The 26570-nt window shown below is 45.4% G+C and overlaps 1 protein-coding gene across 1 annotated transcript; it reads right to left on the reverse strand.

Moving 5' to 3' along the window:
* LOC137785925 (estrogen-related receptor gamma-like) lies at positions 1-25604 on the reverse strand. Its single transcript, XM_068577496.1, has 8 exons — positions 25478-25604; positions 13507-13755; positions 13163-13320; positions 11544-11660; positions 6104-6214; positions 5284-5466; positions 518-787; positions 1-258 (listed from the first exon to the last, which is right to left on the reverse strand). Exons 2-8 carry the CDS (start codon positions 13740-13742, stop codon positions 14-16), a joined length of 1320 nt encoding a protein of 439 aa, XP_068433597.1. The 5' UTR covers positions 13743-13755; positions 25478-25604; the 3' UTR covers positions 1-13.
* Between the last annotated feature and the right edge of the window lie 966 nt (positions 25605-26570).

Genomic DNA, 26570 nt, shown 5'->3' on the forward strand with positions numbered 1-26570 from the left:
GTCTGTGTTCGGGTCAGGCCTTGGCCTCCAGCAGTTCGAGGAAGAGTTTGTGCATGGGCACGCGGCCGTCCTGTTTGATGCTGCAGAAGTGCTGCACGGCGCGAGCGGCCGTCTGGCGGAGGAGAGGGAGGGTCATGATCAGCTTGCCGGCCCGCCGAGGGTCCTCCGGGTGGTGCATGGCCTCAAAGTCCTGAAGGGCCCCGTGAAGGACGTCCTGGAGTCTCTGAACTGCCTCTGAGTCCTCAATTTGCATGGAGTCTGGGAAGGAAAATGGAATTTAGGAATTAAAGTCAGGAGAGAAGAAATGGAATCCGATAAACAAAGTAAAAGCAGAATTAAAAATAAAAAGCCTGATTTCTTACTTTAATTCAATTGCACAAATGGGAATGCCATTACTGTGAAAGCTATTTGGACATAAACCCAAAGTACAATATGGGACACATTGAAATTTTGACCTGCCGGTGGCGCTAGAAGAGAAGTCAGAGGCTCAAGAAAATGATTAGGATTCGTCTAATACCTGAATTAGCGAGCGCGATAGCCTTGAGGACCACAAACTCCTCCTTCTCCAGCCCCATAGTTTTATACTTCTTCACCAGCTGCAGGATGGCGTTGTTGAGGTCGAGCAGCCCGGCCAGCTTGGACTGCTCCTCGTCCATGATGTAGTCCTCGGCGTACACCAGCTTGTCCTCCAAGACCAGCGAGCGGAACACCACCCTGAGGATCAGGATCTCCATCCAGCCGCTCTGCAGGAGACTCATCTGGTCCGCCAGAGAGAGGGAGGGGAAGCCTGGGGAGACGGGAGAGTCAAAATGGACCGGGTTCTTGGGATGCAGAATAAACTGGGGTATTGAATTTGAAAGAAGTGGGCTTTTAAGGGCCTTTCATTAGAGGGCCCGTGACCCTGAGGCAAGAGAAAGAAAGAAGCCAGTGTGTTTTGATCATCAAAACAGAGATTTGCATCCAATAAAACCCTAAACTTACGAGCGACCCTTTTTGAGAGACTGTCAAAATTAGCATCAGGTGATGGAATTTGGAGAACAGAATAACTTCAGACTCATCATTTCATTTTTACTATTACGACACCCAGGATTTGACATCAGAGCGGCGAGTTGTGAGCATTGCTCCGATGAGCCGAAGAGGAGCTCCGTCTCTTGGCTTAAAAGAGAGGCATTGAATAACCGTGTTGAATAAAAGGCGCTGTTTGGTTGCGATGCGGTAACTGTAGGATCAAGCCGACTGACCCATACTAGGGACAGAACGTCAGGATATTTCCTCCTCGGTTATCTGCCTCCTAACGTTATTACATGTCAATACCAAACTGCTGAAGAACTCCCTTAAATAATGTGTTTGAATTCATTTCACACAGCTCCCCCATATTGTTGTATTCAATATAACAATACCATTGATGGTACAGAAGGCCACGTTGCAAAGGGCATGACAAAGGACAGAGGGAGGGAATAGGGGGTGAATTTAATTACACTCTGTGGGACACACCCACTTTGATTGACAATTACACCCCGCAGGAGCGTGATTAAACCTGGTCACGTCCCCCGCATAAACCCGCGTACACACACTCACACACACGTTTACTGTAATTAAAACAGATGATTTTATAGAACGGGGCGAAGAGGGGGAGGTGTTTGTGTTTTTGACACCACCGGTGATTGTTATCAGGATCCACTGCTCTTTACAACCACCACGGGGACGCGAGTGGCGCCCGTTCCCCTCCACACTATCGCTCCCTGATTGATTGGAAACGCTGTCTGTGCACAATTTCATTGGTCGATAGGGATCAGTATTTTGGCACAGGACCATTGATCAGGGCCGGAGACCTGTTTGAGCGTGCGTGATGACATTTCAGACAACGTATCGATGTATTTTAAGAGCAAATATAAGTTAAACCTTCAATAAAAAGGAAAAGAGACGATTTTAAAAGGGACACAGTGAAGGGCGACGAGGGCAAATGGAAGAGTGCTGACATTTGGAGGATTTCTTGAGCCAGCGTTAGTTGTATCATGTCAACAACAACGCGCAGCCACATAACGCCACGGTCCGTCTGTAACGCACACATACTTGACAGCCAACTCGCCGCACGGACTCAAAAGGGCCAAAAGCAAAGAGGGCAGTTGGTCTTTAGCCAGCTCATCTGCCAGTCTGGCCCTCAGACTTCCGACCGCATCACCGTCAATCTGCCTGATTAAAGCGGACGCGGGAGAGAGAGAGAGAGGGGGAGTGCGGGGATGGAGGGGGGGGAGCAGCCAGGACAGTTGCCCCATCACACTCACCTCCCCCTGGGCAGAGAACTCAGATGGCCCAGGCCACTTTGCCCAGGACCCTGGTTCTCCCAGCGATGGGGGCCTTGTGGCCTGCCACTCACCCAGAGCTGATGTGACATGGCCATTACGCTGCTAGAAGGGGGCAGTCTTTTTCCTTTTTTAAATATCCATTCCTTCTGTGCGTGGGTGTTTGTCTCTACCATCTTCCTTTGCCGCTCTGTTAGTTGAGCTGTCAGGGTCTCTTTTACCTCCTCAACCTGCTTCTTGTGCGACGCCATTGTCCCTTGCTTTCATTACGTCTGCTGTCACTCAGTTACTTCCATTATTATCTTCTCCTTCATCCTTTTTGTCTTCATCTGCTTTGTCTGCCTCCCCGATTCTGTCTTTTTCTATTAAATTGAAGAAGCTAAAATTCCCCCCACTGGAAGAACAATGTTTTTAGGCAACAGTGTCATTTTGTTTGCCAAAATAACGATTAATTCATTCTAATGAATAATTGTCGGTAAGACTCAAACTCACAGTTTATTCTCAACACAGTTAGATGCTTTTATAGAAGCTACCGGGTATGGAAGGAGACCATCCAGATGTTTGGTATTATTCATTTCATGTATTGCCTCTGTTGTTTTATTGTGTGTGTTTTTTGTACTGCCTCTGTGTATTTTTTTCTCGGCCCAAATGAAATCCTTCTTTGATTAATACATTTAATTGGATTTTTTTAAATCAATTCAGTTTATAGAATCTCTATAGTATAGAAAATACTCATCCAATGTCATCTGAGGACAAAATGTACCAGAAATACATGTTTTATAATGATTACAAATTACTAATTCCATATTTGTTAACTAGTGAAAGTTATGTTATTGCTATTTGTAACTGATAAGATACTTAATTGTCACAGATCTGTTCATACACAGTGTGTATGCTGCTTTGCTTTCTCGTCGAGCATTGGATGAGAAGATTGATACCACACTCATGTCTGTCACGAACACGAAGACACGATCGGCAGCCAGTTAGCCTAGCTTAGCATAAAGACTGGAAACGGGGGGAAACAGATAGCCCGGCTCTATCTGCGGGTTAAAAAATCTGCCTAGCAGCACCTCGAAAGCAGCAACTCATTAAAATGTGTTGCTGCAGCCGAGCAAAAAACAACATGTTAAACAGATTATTGTACATTTATTTGAACAGTTTCCCCCTGTGACCAGTCTGTATGCTAAGCTAAGCTAACCAGCTGCTGGCTCCAGCCTGACCTTTAGTCTACAGGCCCGAGAGTGGTATTGATCCTCTCAGCTCGCTCTCAGCAATTAACTGACACTAATGAACAGCAACAACCTGCCTGCTACGGGACGAGTTGTTAAAAAATCCTCTTCTCTTTTAAAAACAAAAAAAAAGGATGTTCCTGAGATTTATTTGTCTCAACTTGCCCGACGGAGGGTGCATCTTCTTTTTGTTGCCTTTATATTTTGCGTCCACTGACATTTCATAACTTTAAGTAAAATTAGCCTGACAGTCGGAGGAATACATGGCTGCCTGTCTGGCCTCCCCCTCAGGTGGGGATCTGCTGTGTGGACGAGCCGAACCCTCCACTGGCAAAAGGCTACAAATACACCCATCAGTCGGACTCCGTCTGTCTCGTGCGCTGACAGTAAAGAGCCGTCAACGGGAGAAGAGAGGCAGACAGCGACAGCCGGCGGGGAGACACCAAACACCAACACACACTCTAATGGTTGCTTCATGTCCACTTTGTAGGAGGAAATACAGCGGGACTAATAGAGTTGAGATACAAGCACGCACACACACACACACAGGGACACACACCTGCTTTGTTTGTTTTGTAAGCATCTCAGAGATAGGACATCAACACAAAACCCAGGTGTTTGCCTGGTGATGTTTGTGTGTGGATAACTACGGCTGATGAAGCGGTCACGGCTTCAGTTGGAGAGAAACTAATGGTTGTTGCCGGATAACAAAGATTCATTTCATCATATTGCTGGTTGAAACTTTGGGTTAATTAAGGTTGTGTTAGACCAAGACTTTTAATTGAAAATGCCCCTCACAGCTCCACTAAACCTGAGGCGACATCTTGAAGTTGCTTGTTTCGTCAAACCTACAGTCCAAAACTCAAATATATGAATTAACAGTAAATCTGAGAAAAGCAGCCAATCTTCGCATTTGAGAAGCTTGATGCAGCAGATATTCTGTATTTTGTCTCAATAAATGGCCTTAAGGATATTTAGCTATCATTTATCCCAATTCATTCTTCACGTTATTAAGTGTTATGCTTTTAAATGTGAGAATTTGCAATTCTCAGTTTCACACCACTGCAAACTGAATATGATTGGGTTTTCGACTATTGGTCGATTAAAAGTAAGACATCGACTTGTGATGTAATGGCAAGTCAGAAATATTGTTTCTCGAACACACATGTGAAAGGGCTTCAGATAGTGCTGCATTTCCATTGCGAGTGCTGTAAAGGTCTCCACAGACAAGTATCAAAAGCGGACCTGCGGACCTCTGTTGCCACCGCGTACGATTACAGCCGCCGACATAGCTGCATACCAGCGATGTAATCCCGACTAAGCTGTCAGAATGCACTTCCCCTCTCCTTTCCACCCTTTCGTCCAATGGAAAAGAAATAATGTGGACATCCCTTCTGCTGTTCCTGTGTCAGAGGAGAAGTGAAGTGTGTTCCAAGTGTCAGGAGGATTTCCGTAATTCAGAGGCGAGCCGCGGCCCAGGAAATGAATTAGAACTTCCAGGTGGCCGCTGGTCATCGGGTTGATATATTTTGGAACACACATCGGTCAGCAAGGGCATGACACACAGACACACACACACACACACACACACACATAGAGGACGACAGATAACACACAGCCGCGCCAACGTGCCCTCTCTCCTCCTCCCGGCATCTTGGCAACCCACGAGTCACAACAATCTCCTCCTCGGATCAGATTATAGACTTAATGCGAGCTAATGTGAGCCGAGCGACTGCCTGACCGATATGTACCTGGGATGTGTTTGGCCCAGCCGATGTTGACCACCAGCTCTCTGTCGGCCAGGTCGCACAGCGTGGTCAGAGCCTTGATGTCGCTCTCCGGCACCGTGGGGTCCGGCATGGCGAAGATGCCCTCGGGCTCGGCCACCAGCAGCAGGGACACCACTTTGTTTTCGACCACACCGCCGACAAAGTCTGGGGGAGGTGGAGAGAGTCCAATTAGATGTTTTGTTATGATAACCACCTTTAGTTCGCCGGTATATGTATAATGCAACCAGTTAGATGTAGCCTGTTACACAAAAGAACATGCAAACAAACAGACAGAAACAAATCAGACTAATTTGTTCCATGGAAAGTTTTCATCGCCGGCAAGAATGAATCCACAAATTTGGTGATGTTTTAATCAAAAGGGATGAATTGTACCTTTACGGGATGAGAAAACATCCTTAAAAGCGAAATAAACTATTTGAAAGCCAACAGGATTATTTGCAAAGAATGAAATAAATAAAAAAAAGGGAGAAAACCAGGGTTGTTTTACTCAGTTGAAGCTGAAGTTTTACAGATCCATTCATCCGTTCAATGCATCCCACGTCTCAATAATGAAACTACGGCTGGCATTGATTAATGCCAACTCATTAGCAAATACAAGCTATAAAAAATGATGAAGTGTGACAACAGACAAGCTCACAGAGTTGACTGTTTTTGAACTCGCAGATCAAATCCAGAGCCTCTCATATATCTACGATAAAGGGATCCATCAACGCAGGCGGACTACTTAACGATTTCAGTCGTGTTCGTCACGCACCTCGCAGGCTTTTGTGCGGACACTTACATGTTTTTTTCTGAGGCAAGGCATTCTGCGGGTGCAGATAGGGGCTGTTCTCCGCATCTATTCTCCTCTTGTACTTCTGTCTGCCACCGCGAACCCGGTCCAAACGCACACCTACACAAACACAAACACAAGGATATTAATGATGCATTTGGTGTCGGACAAACAGGCACGCACTCTAAATATATATTTATACGCGCCTGGTTGTCCTTGAACCGCAGGGGCGAAGTCACGCACATGCACAATTTATTATTCTCATTTCATGTATTTCATTTTTCTCAAAAGCGTCTTGACAAAGAGATCACATCGAGCGCAATAAAGTTTAAAAATAGCCCAATAATGAAATAGTTTAATGAGAAATTCTGCAGCTTTTCAACAGTGTGAAAGCAAAAGTCATCGCATGTTCATCCTCAAAGTGACTTCAAACAGGTAATCGACGGTCAGAAACATTCCTATTGAACCTGATCAATCACCAGGACGGCGTCCAATCATCTGCTCCCGTGTCTCAACGACCCCGAGGAGACACGAACGCGACATGCCTCACGCCGGCGGCAGCAGCATGCGGCGCGTAACACGACGCCCGAGAACTTCAGAGCAGCCGATGACAACTGCTCATCTTAACGAGCATTGTGGTAGCCTCGTCACCACGGTGACAGGGAGTGTGTGTGTGTGTGTGTGTGTGTGTGTGTGTGTGTGTGTGTGTGCACAAGAGGTATCACTTGGCGCTGAGAGGAACAGTCCCCAGGTGTATCACCCAAGAAAATGTGCCCAGCGAGTGTGAACGTGACTCAGGGATCCTTCGGTAGTGGTGTTGGGCTACCTGATCTGCACAATGACCCTGAAGAGATCTATAACGGCACTCTGAGGGTATCATTCGCCCACTTGACACCTCACAGAGACACCTCATCCCTACGAGCCTCCTGTACTTACTCTTACTTGTGCAGAAATTTATGGAGAGCATACATGAACGTCCACATTAAATAACATAATGTGCTTTTAATCAGGCGTGTGACGCATCTCGTGGGGCTTGAAAGGGTTCTTCGTTTTTCGCATCATTGGTTCGAAAAGGCTTTTTGTGTCGTTTTATAGCTAAGCCATTACAATAACAACAATTTTATAGAATTTCTGCTTTATTAGTTAATGCACCATGAACAGAGAGAAGGTACGGCGGCGCATAACAACGCGGTGGTGTGAACATGTGGTGCGTGACCTTTGCGGTAAGCCAACAGGCTCTATCGCAAGACTACTATGAAATATCATGATTAGATGCTGTATACATGTTTACTTTGACATTTAAAAGGTGGACAGTTTTGACAGATAGATGCATGCAAAATCCTTTACAGTACTGTATGTAAGCCTCTTAGGCGCCTATCTGTCAAAACTGTCCACTATGCATAAAATGCTTTGAATATGTCGGATACATGTATGTATCCGACATATTAAAAGCATTTTATGCATAATTATTTTACAAGAGGGATTTCTGTATTGGAGTTTTTCTCTCAAGGCTCTTCTTACTGGTTTGAAGTGGCTTAATTAAAGAAAAAAGGGATGTGAAGTATTTCAATGCAACAATCAGGTCGATCAATATTTGAATCAAAGTCCAGTCCAGAATATTTTAAATGAATTATTAATCCAGAAGAAAAAAATTGTAAACCAGCCCAAGACAGGACATGTCATGCACTGATGTTTTGAAATGATCTCACACTCATTGTAGTCAAAATAAATGTGACATCTTATCATCACATAGGTTTTTTGGTCCCATGGTGGTGAAATAGGTCAAATGTGAGGAGGCGGTTATGGGGCTAAGAGGAAAAAGTGAAGAGGTTGGACACAAGAAGATGAGTGGTGAAATAAAGGAGAGATTAATCGGGCAAACTCAATACCTCCATATCATGGGGGGCACACAGTAAAAGTGGATTATCCTGGGCACTTGGCAGGTGTCACTCCGAGGTGTGAGATGAGGGCTGAGGGCTTGTGAATCAGATCAAACACAAACTGGGAGCAAACCCTGGATTAAATTCCACGACTTAATGGTGACTTGCTCACTTAATATGTTGTAAAGTGCGTTTTATGCGGGTCTATTTGTGTGTGTGTGTGTGTGTGTTGGCGCTCTGCTCTGACAGTATTTCAAACACACACATCTGAGCTAAGTGTAACTCTTCACAGTGGAATGTGCTGACAACAAAAAGGCCGAGAATAGCTTTGGTGGATAACAGACGCGCAAACCTCCTCCTTGTTCGATAAACGCGGACTACTCAGACATTGATCTATTTTTTGCAGCTTTCATCGCTTCGCCCCCGTCTTCCCAGGGTGTCTGGATCTCCACATGGGAGGCTTTACAGGTTCCCAAAGCGCTCACACAGTACAGCGGGATCAGGAACAACCGACATCTCGCCGCTGAGCCGGACTGATCCAGGTTATCGTGTTCTTTGGCAAACGCCGCCGCCTCCTCCTCCTTCCTCCATCGCTGCTGCCATCATGAGCATGTGTCCAGTACAAACAATCCCACAAACACTGTGACAAATGTACACAACGCTGCTGTGGCGTTACATTCCCTGCCCTCCCTCTCGCCCCCCCCCCCCCCCTGCACACTACTCCTAAAATGACATGGATGTGGAAAGTTGGCACTCATAGTCTCACCGTTTCTTTTTCTCAGAATACAGATTAACACACCAAAGGCAGCTGAGGAGGAAGTGCTACGACACTGATCGCATCGCTATCCGATCATGGATCGCACAATCGCATCCGCACGACCGACTGTTGAAAATATGGCCGACGTTTGGTCAACTCGCATGTTTTTCGCCGCTCCTCCGAAGCGACATCCACTGTGCCGTTGAGCACTAAACAGGGCTTAATCAAATCACGTCCCGGGGGTCTATATGTCTCTTAGCCGCGTCTTTAATACGACTCTGACTCTCCACCGTTAAAACCTCGCGGCTCCTCTGTCTCGGCCTTTACTGCGGCCTCTCCGGGGAAGAGGGGCATTACGAGACACGATGAAGCGCGTTACGAGGGCGCTTACGACGGGAGTTACGAGGGGCAGTTCGCATTTCACGGAGGTCCAGGAATCCCACAAGGCATCTGGAGGAATTTACGAGGGGGGAGGGAAAGCAAAAGGGGGTGGCGAGAGGAGACGGGGAGAGGGGTTGAGAGGCGGACTGGGGATGCTGCTGATGCCCCCATCCTATTAAAGCAGCTAATTTGCGAAATATCGCAGACACACAGTCACTCACAAAAACACACAGAGGTGTGTGTGTGTGCACGGATGCGAGGTGTTGAAACAAACTCCCACACACAAACTGATACATGCGTGTAGGCGCAATAACTGTGTGTGTGCTCATCACTCACAAACACACACGTTTGGGAACACAGCAGCGATAAACAGATGCTGCTGTGTGTTTGGAGATGAGTAGGTGGGATTAAAGGATCGTTCACGTTTATGACCACTGGGATCTTAGTGTCATAGTTTGAGCCCCCATTTCTATTGGTGAGGATCACATTGTAGAAGGGGTAATTGCTGAGATGGCGGCGGCATCGCCACAACAAAGTTTTGCGGGGAAAAAAGTCAGTCAATCACGCAGGTTGTAAACAAGTCAACAGTGGAGACACATTCACACTTTATTTGGAGGTAAAAAATACAATTGAGTGCACCCAAAATGATGGTAATAAAATGTGTGTGTGTGTGTGTGTGTGTGTGTGCTAGCTATGGGTTGGTCCATATGCAATGTTTACGAGAGAGAGAGAGAGAGAGAGAGAGAGAGAGAGAGAGAGAGAGAGAGAGAGAGAGAGAGAGAGAGATTAGGTTAAAATGTAATGGTTGACTTTTCAAAATGTTTGGTTTTGTATAAAGGCCCGGACATACCAGCATTTAAAATCAAACTCAATCAAACTCATATTGCGATATCGATATTGATTGCCCAGCCCCAGCTCGTTGTGTTGTGCAATCCGATTTAACTTCTCAAAAGGGGTCGTCGGTACAAATCCGTTTTTCTTGAATAAACGTATCGTCTGCAAACTGATCATTTGAGCAAGCTGTGAGCAAACATCTTTACATTCACTCTCCCTCGGTCCTAAAGCCGCCACACACAGACACACACATGTTGTATATCTTCTCCCCCCCCACACCCCAAACGTCTCTATTATCTCCTGGAGGCCCCGCACAGCATGCAGCAAGTGGCCGGTGCGGGAGGAGGTCGCTAATGTTTTCCTTTTTGAGTCACTTCTAAATCTGGACGACAATATGTCACCAGACAGGCACACAGTCAGACTGAAGGAGCACCTGATCGCTGCCACGGATTCTCTGTGTGGTTCGTACGCATGTCCCCACCGCTGGTCCATATTTTAGACCATATGTTATGAGCTTTTGTAATATTAAATTAGCTGTAGGGTGCAACGAATTACACATTTAGCTGTCAATGAATCTGTCTGATTTCTGATCCCGGTTTCTTAAAGTCAATCCAAAACTTGAAGATATCCAGTTTACTCAAAACAGAGAACCGCAGGAAATCTCCAGCGTTTCACAATTGACCGATTATCCCCAAAAAGTTGGCGACTTCTCACCAACGATGTTTGAAAGCCCGCTCAAATGATTTAGTTTATTTTCGAACATTAATTTAGGGTATAAATACAGTTTAGTAGGGCACCGCTGTGTCTATAATTCAGATTCTGATATAAATAAAAGGAAAACGCTGTCAGCAACAAAGCAATAAACTGGTTAAGATTGTGCCATTCTCATTAAATATCTTGTAAAAATGTATCTCAAACATTTCATTTAAAAGTCCCTATAATTTATATGAATATTTTTGTGAAAGTCTTGTCCCACAATGACTCGCTGCATTTTCTCACTAGAGGCTGCAGTTTTTCCTCACACGCACACACACACAAACACACACAGACACACACAAACACACACACACACACACACTTCCAGAAGCTATTTCTATAGAACACTGGTGAAGCAAAAACTGACACAATTGAACAGTTAGTAGTCGTCTCCTCTCAAAGACACAGCTGTGCATTGTTCAGTCTTGTGTTTACTACACATACACAGAGCGACACGCGCACACATACACACACACACACACACACACACACACCTCACACCTGGCACTGAAATGTCTGAAGTTTAACTGTCAAAGGTTTTAGGTTTCACTGGAGTCTCCAGCGCTACTGTACATGCTGTAGCCACTTTATCAGGTGGGACGTACAGTGAAGCTCGGCCGGTAATCTGGGTGCCGTTTCCAGGAATGCACAACATAGATATCGACGAGCAACACAGACTCGTGTTGCTTTTTTCCCCCTCCGCTGTCTAAAGGAGGATGTTTGAACTGCTGCCAAGACTACCAACCGATCAATCCCCCAACCCCCCCCCCCCCAAAAAAAAGCAACTCCAACAACGTTTTGACCCACGTCTAAAAGAGATTTTTCTTGGTGTATAGCTGACCTTCTCTCAACATGCCCACGGACAGACATTTCACGAACCGACAGGCCTGGCAGGATTTCCTCCTTCTCTTGGTGATTTCACATTCATTGGACGCCGGGCAGCTGTATTCAATGTTACCTGGAGGAGAAGAGAGGATGATTTTGAATTAAAAAAAAAGGAGAAACTTTTGAAAAATCGCTTCATTTCATTCTGATTCGGGCAAAAGGCAGACGTCACAAAAACGTGTCACAGCACAAAAACGTAATGATTTAATATCCAATGATTTAATATTGTACTTCCATTAAGGACTCACAAGAGACACTTTTTCATATGGTCATTATTGAAGCAGTAGACACAGCGATATCGTGACTTTTAGTTCCTGGTGTGGGTCCTACAAACTGACCCACACCAGGTTAGCATGCTCAGTGCTTAGCATGCCCGTCTAGGATCGGTGGTTCGATCCCTGGCTCCGCTAGTCCACGTCCATGTGTCCTTGAGCAAGACGCTTAACCCCTAATTTCTCCCCGTTGGATAAAAGCATCAGCTAAATGTAATGTAATGCTCTGAAAACCCAGGATCCTACACTTCCCACAATGCAGCTAAAAAGAGTTTTTCATTCGACTGTCCCTGCTCTGTCAATACTCACACCTTTTAAACTCTACACCTCCAGTTCTTATGCTCCCGGCTTCATGTTAATACATTACTGATCTCAAACAGAAACTGAGATGACCCTGATAACGTCACTATGACATCATCAGGATTATTTTTCTCAGACTTGGCGAAGCTCACTCCAAGCTTCACAGGACATGACGCGACGGTTTTCACTTGATGTGAAGATCCCCCCATGACGAGTAAACTGATCGGGTGAGTGGCACCTTTAAATCGTTGAGAATAAGCATAATATTCTGTGAACATGCAAACAGAAAACAGCATTCGGTTACTCGGAAGTGCGATCACATACAAACGCACGTTTCCGACATCTAATTGGGAGTAATGTGCGTTAAGCCCGATGGCGTTGAGCCAGTCGTAGGCGCTCTCAGCTGCCACCCTCCATCAGAAACAGGAAGTATCTAATGAGCCAGACATCAGATCTCCCTGGTTGATCTGACAGCCGTTCATCCTGTTGAACAATCTACATTTGCCAACCTTCGAGGCCTAAACGCATCACGGCCCGCTGGGCTCTCAACCTGGGCGGCTAGCCCGCAAAGCACAAGGCAAATCCTTTTAAAACACCCACACTGCATGCGGCTGCCTGTCGGCGTTTAGTGGTGAAGCCAATATGCAAACATTCAGCACCATATGTTAGCCGACGCTTTAAAGCCTGAACTCAAACATGTTGACTGTACACAAGGCGCACTGAAAGTTTAACCGCATATCAGCTGTTTGCAAACAGGTCTTTATTTTCCGCAGTTTGAGGCAGGGGGGGGCGGAAGCTGTGCGCTAACTGATCGGTTTTTGTTGATACCAAAACAAACGACTGCATCTGCACCGTGTTGCTAGTAAAACAGGTTTATATGATGCAGGAATGCGTTATCAGCCATGCACGCTTAACTGTTGCTAAGTATAAAACTGAGCGTGGAATCTACGCCTGAACGTGTGTGTGTGTGTGTGTGTGTTTGTGTGTGTTGTCTCTTCCTTACCCTGGATGGTCCTCTTGAAGAAGGCCTTGCAGGCTTCACAGGAGGCCACACCATAGTGGTAGCCCGAGGCAACGTCACCGCACACCAGACACACACGCTTGGCCACCGAGCCCAGCATGAATTCACACTTCACTTGGCTTTCTTCCTCCACAAACATCCTGGATCGAGGTGGAGAGAGAAAGAGAGGAAGGGAGGCGGTGAAGGGGACGCATTAAGAGGAATGTTCTCAGATAGTAATAGCACTTCCATTCAAACACACAACATAAATAGACACTATATATATATATATATATATATATATATATATATATATATATATATATATATATATTGCATACACTAACCTAGTTGCTGCTACATTGCTGGCCAACCCTGCTGTGTGACCATAGAGGCCGAGGGAGTCCAGCCCATTGCTGTGATTGTGATGGCCTTTGACGAGGGCCCCGTAGCTGGAGTTTGTGTCCGATGAGGTGCTTCCAGGACTGGGCTGGGCCGGGCTGACGTCCCCCTGAGAGCTGGGGCTGGAGGGCTCACGCTTTATAGTAGAGGGACAGGTGGGGTCCAGGCCCCTCACTGACATCCTGCCCAGATGTCTGAGGAAGAGGGAGGAGACTTTGTATTATATATATATATATATATATATATATATATATATATATATATATATATATATATATATATATATATACACGGTATGATCGGACACGCAACGTATTGTACTACCTACGCTACCTCTTCATGGTGGTGAGAGATTAGACTTTCAGGCCAGCTTTATATTATGAGTCGCCTTGGTGTTGCTGTAAATATAAATGACTGGCTAGTTTTATTAAAAAAAGGCATAATTAACACAGATTGGAAAAAAAACAAAACATTACAGTTAATCTATGGATTAATATATGTATTTGCAAACCACATACAGAGCAGAAAGCTCAACTACACCCTTTTCCCCCCCTCCATCAAGTCTCCGCATCCGCCTCAGCCCCTCCCCCCTCCGCCCCCCTCCCACCACCCCTTCATTCATGCATCCCTCCATTCCAGTCTGATCTAAACTGGCCGTTTGTGATTTCCAATCCCCACGTATGCAAAGCTGCTGTATATTACACTGCTTTGTTTTTAAAGAGAGAGATTGCCTAAACAAACGTAGGGAAATAGCCGAGCTGCTTATCACCTGCTTCATCGTGGCCATTGTGTTCAACCCAAACACGGCCATCGGTTCCCTTTCTCTATTGTCTCTTTGTGTCTCCCATCACTCTCAACCTGTCAAGCAACACCGCTAACCTGTTCTTACAGCAGTTAGCAACTTTTATTAAATGTTAGACAATGTGAAGGATAAAAAAAACATTGAATCACATGTGAACAAATGCTTTGTGGTGCGACAACAGATTAAATGCCGACTCCCAAACCACTTAAAAGAACAATAAAGAATGCTGTCAAGCTTTTTTTCCTGTTGATAATATTGAAACACAGACAGAAATACATCCATGTCTTGTGTCTTAGCATTGCTAAAATATTTGAAGAAGTATTTTCTATGGCTGCATCCATTATAACGGCTTAAAATAAATGTCCCTGTGTGTTAAAGTGTGCATCATTACTTTATTATTGGATCAAGATGTGACTACAACAGACTCTCTGTCACCACGACGAGCAGAAAAAAGCATCTGAGACCAGCTGAGGTGTACACCAGGCTCACAGGCATGTGATCGACGCTCACACACGCTCACTCAAGCACACACTCACTCGCACAAATGCTCACGCACACACTCATCGTGGCGTCAGGCATTCATGTGTAGATGTAAAAATAAAAACCGTGGACAGGCTCCCAACTCTCTACGCACACTTCAGATTCATGTGATCAGGAGGACACGGTCAAGCACACACACACACACACACACACACACGTACGTATACACACTTACAGACACATTTTAAAGCAAGTGTCTTCATAAACACCCTGACACATACTGGAATGCAACTGTTGGTTGCCAGGCCAACTTTAAAACGCACCCTGCTGTCTCACTCTCCGGCGCACACTACCACATGCAGAGAAACACACACACACACACACACACACACACACACACACACACACACACACATAATATCTCCTGCTCTAATCTCGGCCTGGTGAGGTGGTTAGCCAATTCAGTCTGTTTCCTGTCATGTAAATCCGTGTTTGCTTGGCCACAAGTCATTTGGTAGGCAAAAAGAACCGGCTGATTTTAACCACCTCCAGAGTAAACCGCGGGCACGCGCTATTGACCCCTCTACAAACCCACAAAGACCGACACAGATGCACAGCGAGAGACTGACCGACAACAAGATACCAGCAGCAGACTTCTGTAATTCAATTCAGTTTTGTATAGCCCAAAAACAAGGAAAACCAGGCAACTATAACAACTATAACAACTATAGCAACTATAGCAACTATAGCAACTATAGCTATGTGACCAGCATCTGCTGTCATCAATCACATGTTTTCATCATGTATGGGCAGTGCAACGATTTTTCATATTTTCCCCTTATAAAAGAGTTATGGCAAACATGCTAGCATGCCTAGCCTAGCCTCTTCAGCAAATGCTAAAGAGGCTAAAGATTTGCATTCAGTCTAAATGTAAGTCCAATGTTCACTGTGCTTTAAGCTCTGTTTTGGCCTCCAGCAATTCCTGAAAAACAGACATGGCCCTTTAGCTGCTAAATGCTGCGTTATTTCAAGTAGCTGGTTGCTAATCTGGTGCACTCTGCGGCCAGAAGCAACCGGAGAGCAGTGAGGTTCATCACAGCTGTTGTGGACTGAAAAACTTAAACAACTAGCCTGGATGCTTAAAAGCCCCGGAGGTTTGGGGTGGTGGTTATTATTTACTAGTGCAGCTTTAAACATTTGCTTTTGGAGAAAAAGAAAATCCTAAAGACAAGGTATAGCCAAAAATATATAATGCTGTCATTGTTAGTGAAATTCAGGCATCATATCAGCTAGTTTAGAAAAGAAATCTACAACAATACCTGACTCTTAAAACTTAAGTCGAGTCTTAAAGCCACCAATTAACACAACACATAAACTCTCCCCCTCCCTGCTGCCAACTTTCACCTCTTTAATCCACTTTGAAGACTATAAAAACAGAACAGTGAGGAGATTTTAGACTCTCTGGTTTACTCCTTGGCCATCCATCACAGGCGTCCATATTGCTGTGTCAAGTCTCTGACAGATACAGAGTGAGATATACTTTGTGCTCTCCTGTCATAATGCATCACGGGGAGGAAGACGAGAGGGAGGAAGAGGAGGAGGAGTCGAGGGGGGCTGGTGTTGGTGTTTTGCTTTCATAATGAAATGGCATTAGTGTGGGGTGATCAGGTGTGATGTAATATTCACTCTGACAGATTACTAATCTACAACTCCACATAAAAGCCTATCAAAAGACTGTTGGTGCAGCTCCTACAGCGGCATGCGGCGGGAATAAATCAGAGCGGATGTGTGTGTGTGTCAATGGGTATTGTGTGTGCGTGTGTGTGTGTGTGTGTGTGTGTCAATGGGTATTCAAAGTTATCGTACCTTACCCCCCCTTTGTGTCCCAGAATTCAAAACAACTCTAATTGCACCTTGGCAACAAAGGCCCAAAAATTCAGCGTGAAACGACGGGGAGACAGAAAGAGAGAAGAAGAAGAGAGGCGGGAGGAAATTACAAGAGAGGCAGACAGAAAGAGGGCCGTGTGAAAAAGCCGGGAAGGGACAGAAAGAAAAGGGGCAGACCTGGGGCTCATTAACCTGAGGGTGTTGAAAGAAACGGGAGAAGGCAACACTCACTTCCAAATGAGCGGAGTCATAATGCAGACAATGACCCAACGGATGAAGGAGGGAGGGAGAGTGAGAAGAAAACAGGGAGGGAAGGAAATACAGAAGGCAAGAAGGAAGTGACAAAGAGATATAAAGAAAAAGTAAAAGTCCACCGGCCTTGGGGGGGGGGGGGGGGGGGGGGAGTGAAAATAAAATGCAAAAACCCACGACTACTGACTAACCTTTTAGCCCTAACCTCAACCCCGAGGAGCAGTTATTTAGGTCAGTGGGGTCTCAGTAGTGGGTTTTTCTTTGGTTGTTATTTTTTTACACTAATGAGCCAGTAGGAGATGAGCAGGGATCAGTGGCACCCCGGGCCATCCGTAAGAGCCTTAGTCAGGCTTTGGACGAAGCTGTTAGCAGGGAGATGAGGTGCCTGCTGCTGGAGCTTTGGGCCCGCGGGCTCTGGAAACATGGATAGCGTGCCATACAGGGGATCATCTGCAGCCATCGCTGCCTTTTCTACTTTTCTTTATCCGGTTTGCTTCTGTCACCGGCGATCAGCCGACCTGCACGTCCCACACATGTCTGCTCGTCTGACTCTCTTTTCTTCCTTCTTTCGTTCCGCCCGTCTCCCCCGGTCTCGTGCCTGTCTTTCTCTGCTCGGGGAGATGTAATACTTTCAATCCCAAAACGCCTGATGAGATGTTTTCTCGGAGCCAAAGTGATTATGCCCACAGCTGATAAAAAAGAAAAGCGTAGCAGTGATGATAATGAACAGGGTTTTTTTTTTTTTTTTTATGATTACAGAAAAGGAAGGCAATCAAAAAGCTGTGCCGGGGTAATCAAACTGCTGCTTCACAGGCGTTTGTTTGCTCGGTGCATGTCTGGAAGGTTCTTGTTTGGATGACACCGGCTTTTCTCAAACTGGTCTTTCCCACTCACCCTCTACAAACACTCTGAACAATGTCAACTGTAAGCAACGTGAACACGCCTCCCCACCAGAGATATGTGCACCTAAATGACTCTAAAGCACAAAGGAACTTTACATTACATTGCTATTTCTATTGTGATGGTATCATACCTTAAAAGAGCTGAAAGGATTAGTCAAATAATTGAATTTGACAGAAAATGCTAAAAACTAATATTGTGATCATTGATTAATAGTTTGAGACATTTGTAAATAAATAAAAGTTGCTGCTTCTCTATATTGAATTGTGAAGTCTTTCTGCTTTTCACTGACATATCTCCGTTAACTTCATATATTTTGGTTTTGATGGTTGGTTCAAGCAAAACAAGCAAAGTTTAGATGTTGTCTTTGGCTTTAAGGAAAGCTGGCTGAGTTTATAACCTTTTTCTGATGTCTTACAGACGACAGGATGAATTGATTAATCTGTGAGAAATAGCCGTCTAATTAAATGCTGCAAGATGAAGAACAAACTGCAATCCTGAAACCGGTGATTAATGGCAAATATTTACACCGGCTTAATTCAAAAGAAGATAAATGAGGATGCTTTTAAGCGTTGTGGCATTCCTCTGCACGACTCTCTAAAGTACTTAAATCAACTTGAAAATCAAAAGCCTAAACTGCATAATACCTATGCAGCAGAGACACACACACACACACACAGAATGTGCACAAATCAAACATGAAAGAATATGTTTTTAATCTCAGACATCATAAAGAAGCAGTCAGTCATCTATAACGCTGCTTGGCTCAGACTTCTACTCCTGTGTGACACCGTGAGTGTACACACTTGTACGCGGTCCTTGTGAAAGGCGAACGTACTCACCCTGTGTCAGAGTGGTAGGTGAAGCACTCTGGGAGGTAGAGGTCGACTAAATCCATGTGCACTCTGCCACCATGCTCCGAAGATGAGAAAGAGAGGGACGTTTGCTTCCGTTTCCTGCTGCTCTCCTTCTCTTTCTTCTCTTTAGTCTCTCTGCAGATTTCATAAACTGTCGCTCTCACCGCAGTGTCTGTCTCTGTCTCTTTACTCTGCCTCCAAACTTTGTCTCCATCTACTGTCCTCTCCTCTGTGGCGTCCCCCCTCTCAGCTCCTCTCAGCTCCTCTCGCCGTCTCCCTGTCACTCGCTCTTCTCACCGGCAGCCTTCCCTTTGACCACTGGCTGCCTTCGAAGCCCGGACTGTTGTGACTAGCTGGCTGCGTGTGACAAGGGTCTCCGAGCAGAGCTGGCCCTCATGAGCCACACCGTGTGCACGGCCTTCCCTCGGAGCGCTGAGCCGGCGGGTGATTGGCTGTGCTCTGAGCCAATGAGAGGCAGCCTCTCGCTGGGGCAGGTGGATGTGACAACAGAGGATGTTTGGGGTTCAGTGCGAAGGAATAACTTCAGGACTGGGCATGTAGGAGGTGAATTGTCACATGAATAGCAGCAGATATTGATTGTTTTTATAGTAGCTGAGGAACACAAAAAAAAGGACTTTGAGTAAATGAGCTGTTTCTGTATGAATTAAAGACAAAAGCTTGGCGTATATTGCCCAATGAAATATATATCGCCACATGCAGCGACACAGTTGATCTTAATCAATGAACCCTAATGCAGCCAGTGCTAAATTGAGTGACATATTAATCCACACAATATATAATTCATCAATAATAGGCATTTAACAATGAAAAAATCTGGGTCCAGCTTATCAAACATGAAAATAAGAGGCTTTTTTTCTCTTTTATACCATTGTAAATGAAACATATTTGAGTTTTGCATTATTGGTTGGACAAAACAAGCATTATCACAAACATTCCCCACTCTAAATATAATCAATAAATGGATCAAGAGCTGTATTCAGATCCGAGGAAAGAGCTTCTTGGATAATAAACACATGGAGAACCACGCATGCAGCGTTTGCAACCGAGCCTTAGCTGACGTACTGCTCGCACGGTGCTTTTATCTGATCTAATCAGCGATGGCTATGTGCTTAATGTCATGCTTTTCACCTTTTACTGACAGCACACACGTGCACGCAAAATAAAAAGCGCGTCTTTCGACAGGAACGCCGGAAAACTGAACAAAAAACACAAACCCAGTTTTCATTTTTGACATAAGTGTGACTGAAATGTTTTCAGATTGGTTTCGCTTAAGTTCAACTTGATTGGATTTGCCACGAATCCAGCGACGATACGAGTCAACCTTTAATAAGAACAACAATAAAAGGCCACTAATAAAGTTACGGTAGGAAGCTCGGTGTTAGAGGAGGCGGCCTGTTGTCACTACGTCCTAATCCACTTAACAGACAGACGCTTCGGTGATCTATCAGAGTCCATGTCAACAAAAATCCCTGTTGGTGCAGAAAACCAGCTTGAAGGTGTGTAGACACACACACACACACACACACACAGACATCCACACAGATGTACTGCTCAGCCTCGTTGAGAAGTTATGGGTCTAATTCAAATCATGATGGAGAAGTCCCAGCACAGTGTGGCCGCTCGCCACGGAGCATTGAATAAATGAGTTGTATTGCAGTATCGAGTAAAGTGCATCGAATGTTTTATTCACATTGTTCCAGTCGTTTCTGGATGAATACCCGCTCGGTACAGCAATGACGTAGTCAGACGAGCACATATTTGACTCTTTTTCAGACCAACAGTCTGATAGAGAATCACATTTTGTGAGTTAACCTCCTCACTAATCATAGAAAGACAGTTAACAGCTTGAGCATCACATATGCCCGGATGCCAGAGGGAGTTTCTGCCCTTTTGCGTGTCGGTCTCTCGCCGTCTCGTCGAGATGAGCTGACCCTCCACCCGACCAACCTCCAGGAATGAAATCACCTGCGCTAATCCGTCGTGCCGATAAGGGCCAGACAGCAGACTGCGTGGAGTGGGCCTTATCTCATTACGCGCCACATGAAACAAGCTCGCCAAGAGAAATGCGAGCGGCCTCATACGCAGACGCAGGCAACACCGGTGAACAAATGTGAACGCGAGCGCACGGAAACACAAAGGGTATGAGTATGAAAAAAAAAAAGAGGCCATGAAAGATAAAGAGAGTGTGACTTCTAATGGTACATAATTTTATCTCAACCATAAAACACAAAGAGCCAGACACTGAGTGCTACTATCGTATCAAATCTCCTAAAGTTAATGTATCACATAAACCATTATCGACGCTGAGAAATTATCTTTTATAAACCATTTAGGAAACCAAATGTTGACGCTAAAGCGAAGTGGCTCTTATCTCTCGGCGGCTTTGAGTTTGGCAGCTGCCGTCAAGCGATTCTGTACTTGCTCAAACAAAAGCTGAGGAGTTTTTCCAGATATTCAGGAATCCGAAGTTGAGATTAATAATGTAATCAATGGCTGCTATTTTCCTTGGCACCGGCCGAGTGGTCTCGAACGCACCACAACAACATTAAGGCGCACTCGAGTGACGCCGGAGTGGCGTCGAGCCGACCACTTGAAAGAGCCGACGCACCTGAAGTAGTTTATTCCTCTGATAATCTGCTCATTAATGTGTGCCACTTGTGCAAAAGTACAAAAGCTTTTTGTTTCACTTTGCAGGGGCTGTGTGTCAAAGGTTTGTGTCGTTTGAGGTAATGTAAATAAAAAGGTTGCAGACTGAAAAGAAGGAGCTCTCGTTGAACTCCATCGCTCGATTGAACCGTTATCGACAAAAAGAGGTTTCCGAATAAATCCAGATTAGAGGCCGCAGATAACGACCGCGATGTCAAATAATCTATCACTTTTGTAAGCCGTGCTAGCGGCTCCAGGCGTCAGGTGTCTGCTAACAATTCAGAAAGATCTTTTAGCGGGAAAGATTCAGAGTAAACATTCACATATAGTGACTTTGAAATGGATCTTATTGCAGTAGGAAAACTTTTGTGTCTTGTCAGGGTTCATAGGGTCATGCCTGGAAACCTGGAAAGGTCATGGAAGTGTAAAGTGGTTATTTCCAGGCCTGGAAAGGTCTGTGGAAAAAATAAAATCCCAAAGGTTTTGGAAAAGTCATGGAAATGTGTTATATTCATGTGTTCATGACGTTCATTTACGCTGAGTTTGAAATACTTAATGTGCTTTTTTTTTATATCTCTAAATGTCTATTATTTAAATCAAACTGTTGTCTCTCATTCTCTTGTCTCTCACTGAAAACTGTAACTATTGGATGGATATTCATCTAAAATATATATTTTCTTTCGTTATCATTTGTGTTTTTCAGCCGATATTTACTTCAAAAACATCACCAGTATACATTAGTATTGGCCTCAAAAATCTGTGGCGACATGAAGGACTAAAAGTTACTAAAAACCAATTGAATGTCAAAAATGTATTTTCTAACAGAAATAGTTCAGATGGAATAAAAAACCTCAGGGGCTTCTAAAAAAAAAACAACAAAAAAAACATGTCAAGCAAAATGACAAAACCCCAGAAGACGACTGTCACGCAAACTGAGCGAAGGAGACAATAACGTGAACCAGAACCAAAATCTCATGACAAGAAAGGGAAACCGTCTCAACAAAGCAAATTAAATTGAACACGCATGGCTGCAGTTAAACATCAAAAACATTTTTACACTGCTGAAGCCGAACCGAAGACACGAGCTCGATAGCCGCTCCGGAGGGACGCCGCCTGTAACAGAGCGCCCAGCTGCCAGCTATTGACCCCGCACACCAGATGCATCACGTTCTCTCTGACGGAAAGCAAAAGTACAAGTGAAGCAGACACCCTTTGCACGTGTGTGTTTTTGTGTGTATGTGTGTGCATGTGTGTCTGTCTCTCTGTGTGTGTGTGTGTGTGTGTGTGTGTGTGTGTGTGTGTGTGTGTTCACCCTTTTCTCCTCATCTCGAAACTCACGGCCATCAAATCTCAGCCTCCAGGGACAGCTGTCGGATTGACTTCCAAAACTGGACAGTCACTCCAACCCCCCACCACACACACACACACACACACACGCACCCACACACACACATTAGCATCAGCCCCTCAGATCTAGTGAGTGTAATCTGCTTAGTTTATGCCTGACTCACAGTCATCCATCAATTACTGAGACAGAGGGAAAGACTATTGACACTATTGTGCAAACACCATTGTCTCGCCGCAGTGGCACAGGACCTCTCAGACACTCCGGTGGTGTACGAAAGGAGTGGAGGGGAAGGCAAAAGTGGAGAAAGAGAGGAAGGAAGAGAGCGGACAAGAAGAAAAAAAAGATAAAGAACATGAGGAGAACGAGAGAGAAATGTGATATAGAAACGGAGGAGCTTTGATCTGCATGCTTCCGCTTCTTTAAATAGATGGATGGGAGGGAAATGATACACAGAATGATGGATTAAGTGACAGATTGGAATAGGATCAGATTCATTGTATTGATCCATTGCGCACTGTACAGGGATCAAAGGTCACACACACACACACACACACACACGGCAGAAACCAAAGAAATCCTCTGAGAGAAGCTTAAAGCAACGTAGCCATAGAAATGTCACTTAGAGCTACTAAGACCTGCTGCTGCTATATCCTCGGAGGGTAAATGGTCTTTAAATGGTTTTCACTTATCTGGACATCCTGTGGTCCCACTGGGGAGAAAGTGAGTCGGTGCTGGGACACGTATGTGCACAGGAAGGCAGGCAGGCAGGATTTCATCAGCGCTAATTTGGGATCATTTTATGAATATTTGAGACTAAACGCATGGAGAAATACGGTGGACTTGCAGGCTGGTTTGCGTCCTAATAACTTGGCTGGACTGCCCCCTAGTGGGCAGATATATTTGCCATCCATAGTGCGCTTTGCTTGCCTTGAACTGACCACAAGCTTGATAAGAGTTATATATTTTAGATTAACTGTGATGGAACTGTAATGTGACGTACGTTTACACTGATTATGTCCAGCTCGTGTCATTGTGCGATCATCACGGCATGTTGTCTTCTGGCAGGTGCCCATCTGGAGGTTCTTAGTGCGATTATGTAACCGAGCCTGTCCTATCAAAACAATGTGGATTACTGCGACACGGCCCCCTTTCACATTCTCAACAACCAGTCCTGGATTAAGAGGTCAGCCTCTGGTCTCCAGCTCATTGACCTTTTACTTTGCGTCATTGTAAGAAATAGGATTGCTTCTAAAAAAAAAAAGTAATTGATTGGAAGTGATTTGAACAGATGCGCTTCATTCACATCCTTCTCACAAGCAACTCTTCTCTTTTTTACGCGCACACACTCACACACACACACACGCAACCACCTGGTTCCCACACCGCTCTCAGGTGAGGAGCTGTGGATGTGGGCCCAACACACACACAAAATCTTGGGAGTCAGCAACACACACCTACTGCTGATGTCAGGGCATTATACATACGTCCACATAACTCCACACACACACACACACACACACACACACACTCACCCGCACACAGCATGCAGTCTCATCTATCTCATCATATCACTTTTATCTCCACAGGTGGCAAATTTAGCCCTCCGGCTCACTGTCAGTATGTCTACAATAAACAAATTGACACAGACGTTACACAGAGACCGAAAGAGCCGTCCTCTGTCGCGCCGGTTTAGGAAAAGAACGAAAAAGTCGACCGCCGCTTTCTGTATTCGCCTTCTGGGCTCCCTTTCTATCTGCCCATATATCTGGAGCCGCCCCCTCGATCGCGGCCCAACACATCCTGTCAGCGGCTCCACAGGTGAGCCAGTCTCAGCTCACGACGGTGTCTGGCACCACGCCGCGCTCACGCCGATACTCGTCTAGCTTCCCTTCTCCTCTTTAATCCGTCACACTGAGTCGCCATCCATTCCTGACTGCCCTTCCTCATCTGATCATACAAGATGCACCCAGGAGTGTGTGTGTGTGTGTGTGTGTGTGTGTGTGTGTCTCCTCCAGGCGTTTGGAGCCTTGTGGTAATTGACCCCACCTTGCGGTTCCTCCATCACACCCGCTCAACCCACAGTCCACTGGTTCGGCAGGGCCACACGCCAAGGTACACGAGTCAAAATGTAATTTTCTGCAAGATTACACATGATAATGACTCGCTTTTGGAGGGACGCCATAAATGATGACTTCCAATTATAGATGCACAACTATCGATCGGTCAACAGGAGCAGTGAGGAAGAGGAGAGGAGCCGTAGAGGCGCACAGTAATGTTGTGTTTAGTGACGTCTCTCTTGACGCCAACACGCACACACACACACACACACACACACACACACACACACACACACACACGACACAGAGGACGCTGCTGCAGGCAAACTAGAATAGCCGAATAATTGCAAGTGAACTGCTTGCAAAGTCTCACATGGGCTGGAGGGCAAGTATTGATGGGAGCCAATAAAAAAGCCTCAGCAATAAGTTCACCTGGGAGCAGAGTAGACCATCACCTGGTCACACACACACACACTCTCTCTCTCTCTCACACACAGAGAGAGAGAGAGAGAGAGCGAGAGATTGTGCGCACCTCTGTTTCCATTCAAACACCACATTGGTCTGTTTCTAAGCAGACAGAAACAAAAACACATTTGCTCCAATTACAAGAAACCTGCCCGGACTTCTTCCCTTTCGCTCGTCTTGAAGCTTTTGCTCAGCACTTACTGTCAGTTTCATCCACCGGCTGGATGTCTGGTCCTCCGCTCTCCAGCTGCAGTCAGTCAGTCAGTCTCAAGGACAAACGCTCCAGCTCTCCTCGCCTCCGGTCTCTGTAGCTCAGCGATGCAGCAGCGCGCACACACACACACACTCTCTCTCCCTACACACACACACACGCAAATACATAAACACACACACATGCATTCCCCTCTCCTCTCCTCTCAGCGGCTCACTCAGATCCAGTGCTGAGTTTACCTACCTGCCTAGCTTGCTGGCAGGGGAGTCCTGAGAGTGTGTGTCAGATGGAAAGTGTGTCTAAGAGGGGTGGAGTGTGTGTGTGTGGGGGGAGGGGAGGGGGGCAGCCAGCGTTCCCTTATATGCAGAGGGAGGCGGTGAGTAGAGGGGAGGGTAGAGGACACACAGCGCTCCTGTATTCCCATAGATACAGAGGAGGGATTTCTATTGCAGCCGCGCAAAGATGGGAGACGGACGGAGAGAAACGAGGGAGGGAGACAGAGGGAGCATCATATTTCAGCGATGTTGAGTCAGCATGTGAAAGTGATGCATGTGTTGATGGAGTTGGACATATTTAGAGGGCATGTTGTTTTGGCCAGTTGTGGATTTTTAAAAAAAAAAAAAAGGAGCTGCGAGTGTGTTTGTGACGGAAAAGCAAACAGACTAGAAAGTTCTCCTCGTTTTGTGTTTGATCCGTGGATGTTGCGAGAGGCTTGAAGGCCGTGAATCAGCTTCACTGCCACCAGACTTAAAGATATATTTCAACAGGTTTCATGTTACAGTTGTATTTCCATCTGATAAGTAACAACTGAGTGAGCGAAAAAATGAGTTTCAAACACTAAAGTCCCCGTGGCAGCGAGCGAGTTCATTTCAAACCTTTGGCAGAAACGGGCCAACATACTGGGATGACCGATTTAATTGGCTAAAGTTAAAGCGTCGTTTGACATTGGGCTTTTTGACGGACTATTTATTTTATGTTGTCATTTATTTAGCCACGTCTCCAGGAATCAATGTTGCATGTTTCTGGAAAAACTGACGTAGATCAATGGGCGACTGATATTAAAAGTTACCTGGGATAATAACT

This window comes from Clinocottus analis, unplaced genomic scaffold, assembly GCF_023055335.1.
Source record: "Clinocottus analis isolate CAN_PGR_092001 unplaced genomic scaffold, fCliAna1.0.p SCAF_15, whole genome shotgun sequence".
Classification (NCBI taxonomy): Eukaryota; Metazoa; Chordata; class Actinopteri; order Perciformes; family Cottidae; genus Clinocottus; species Clinocottus analis.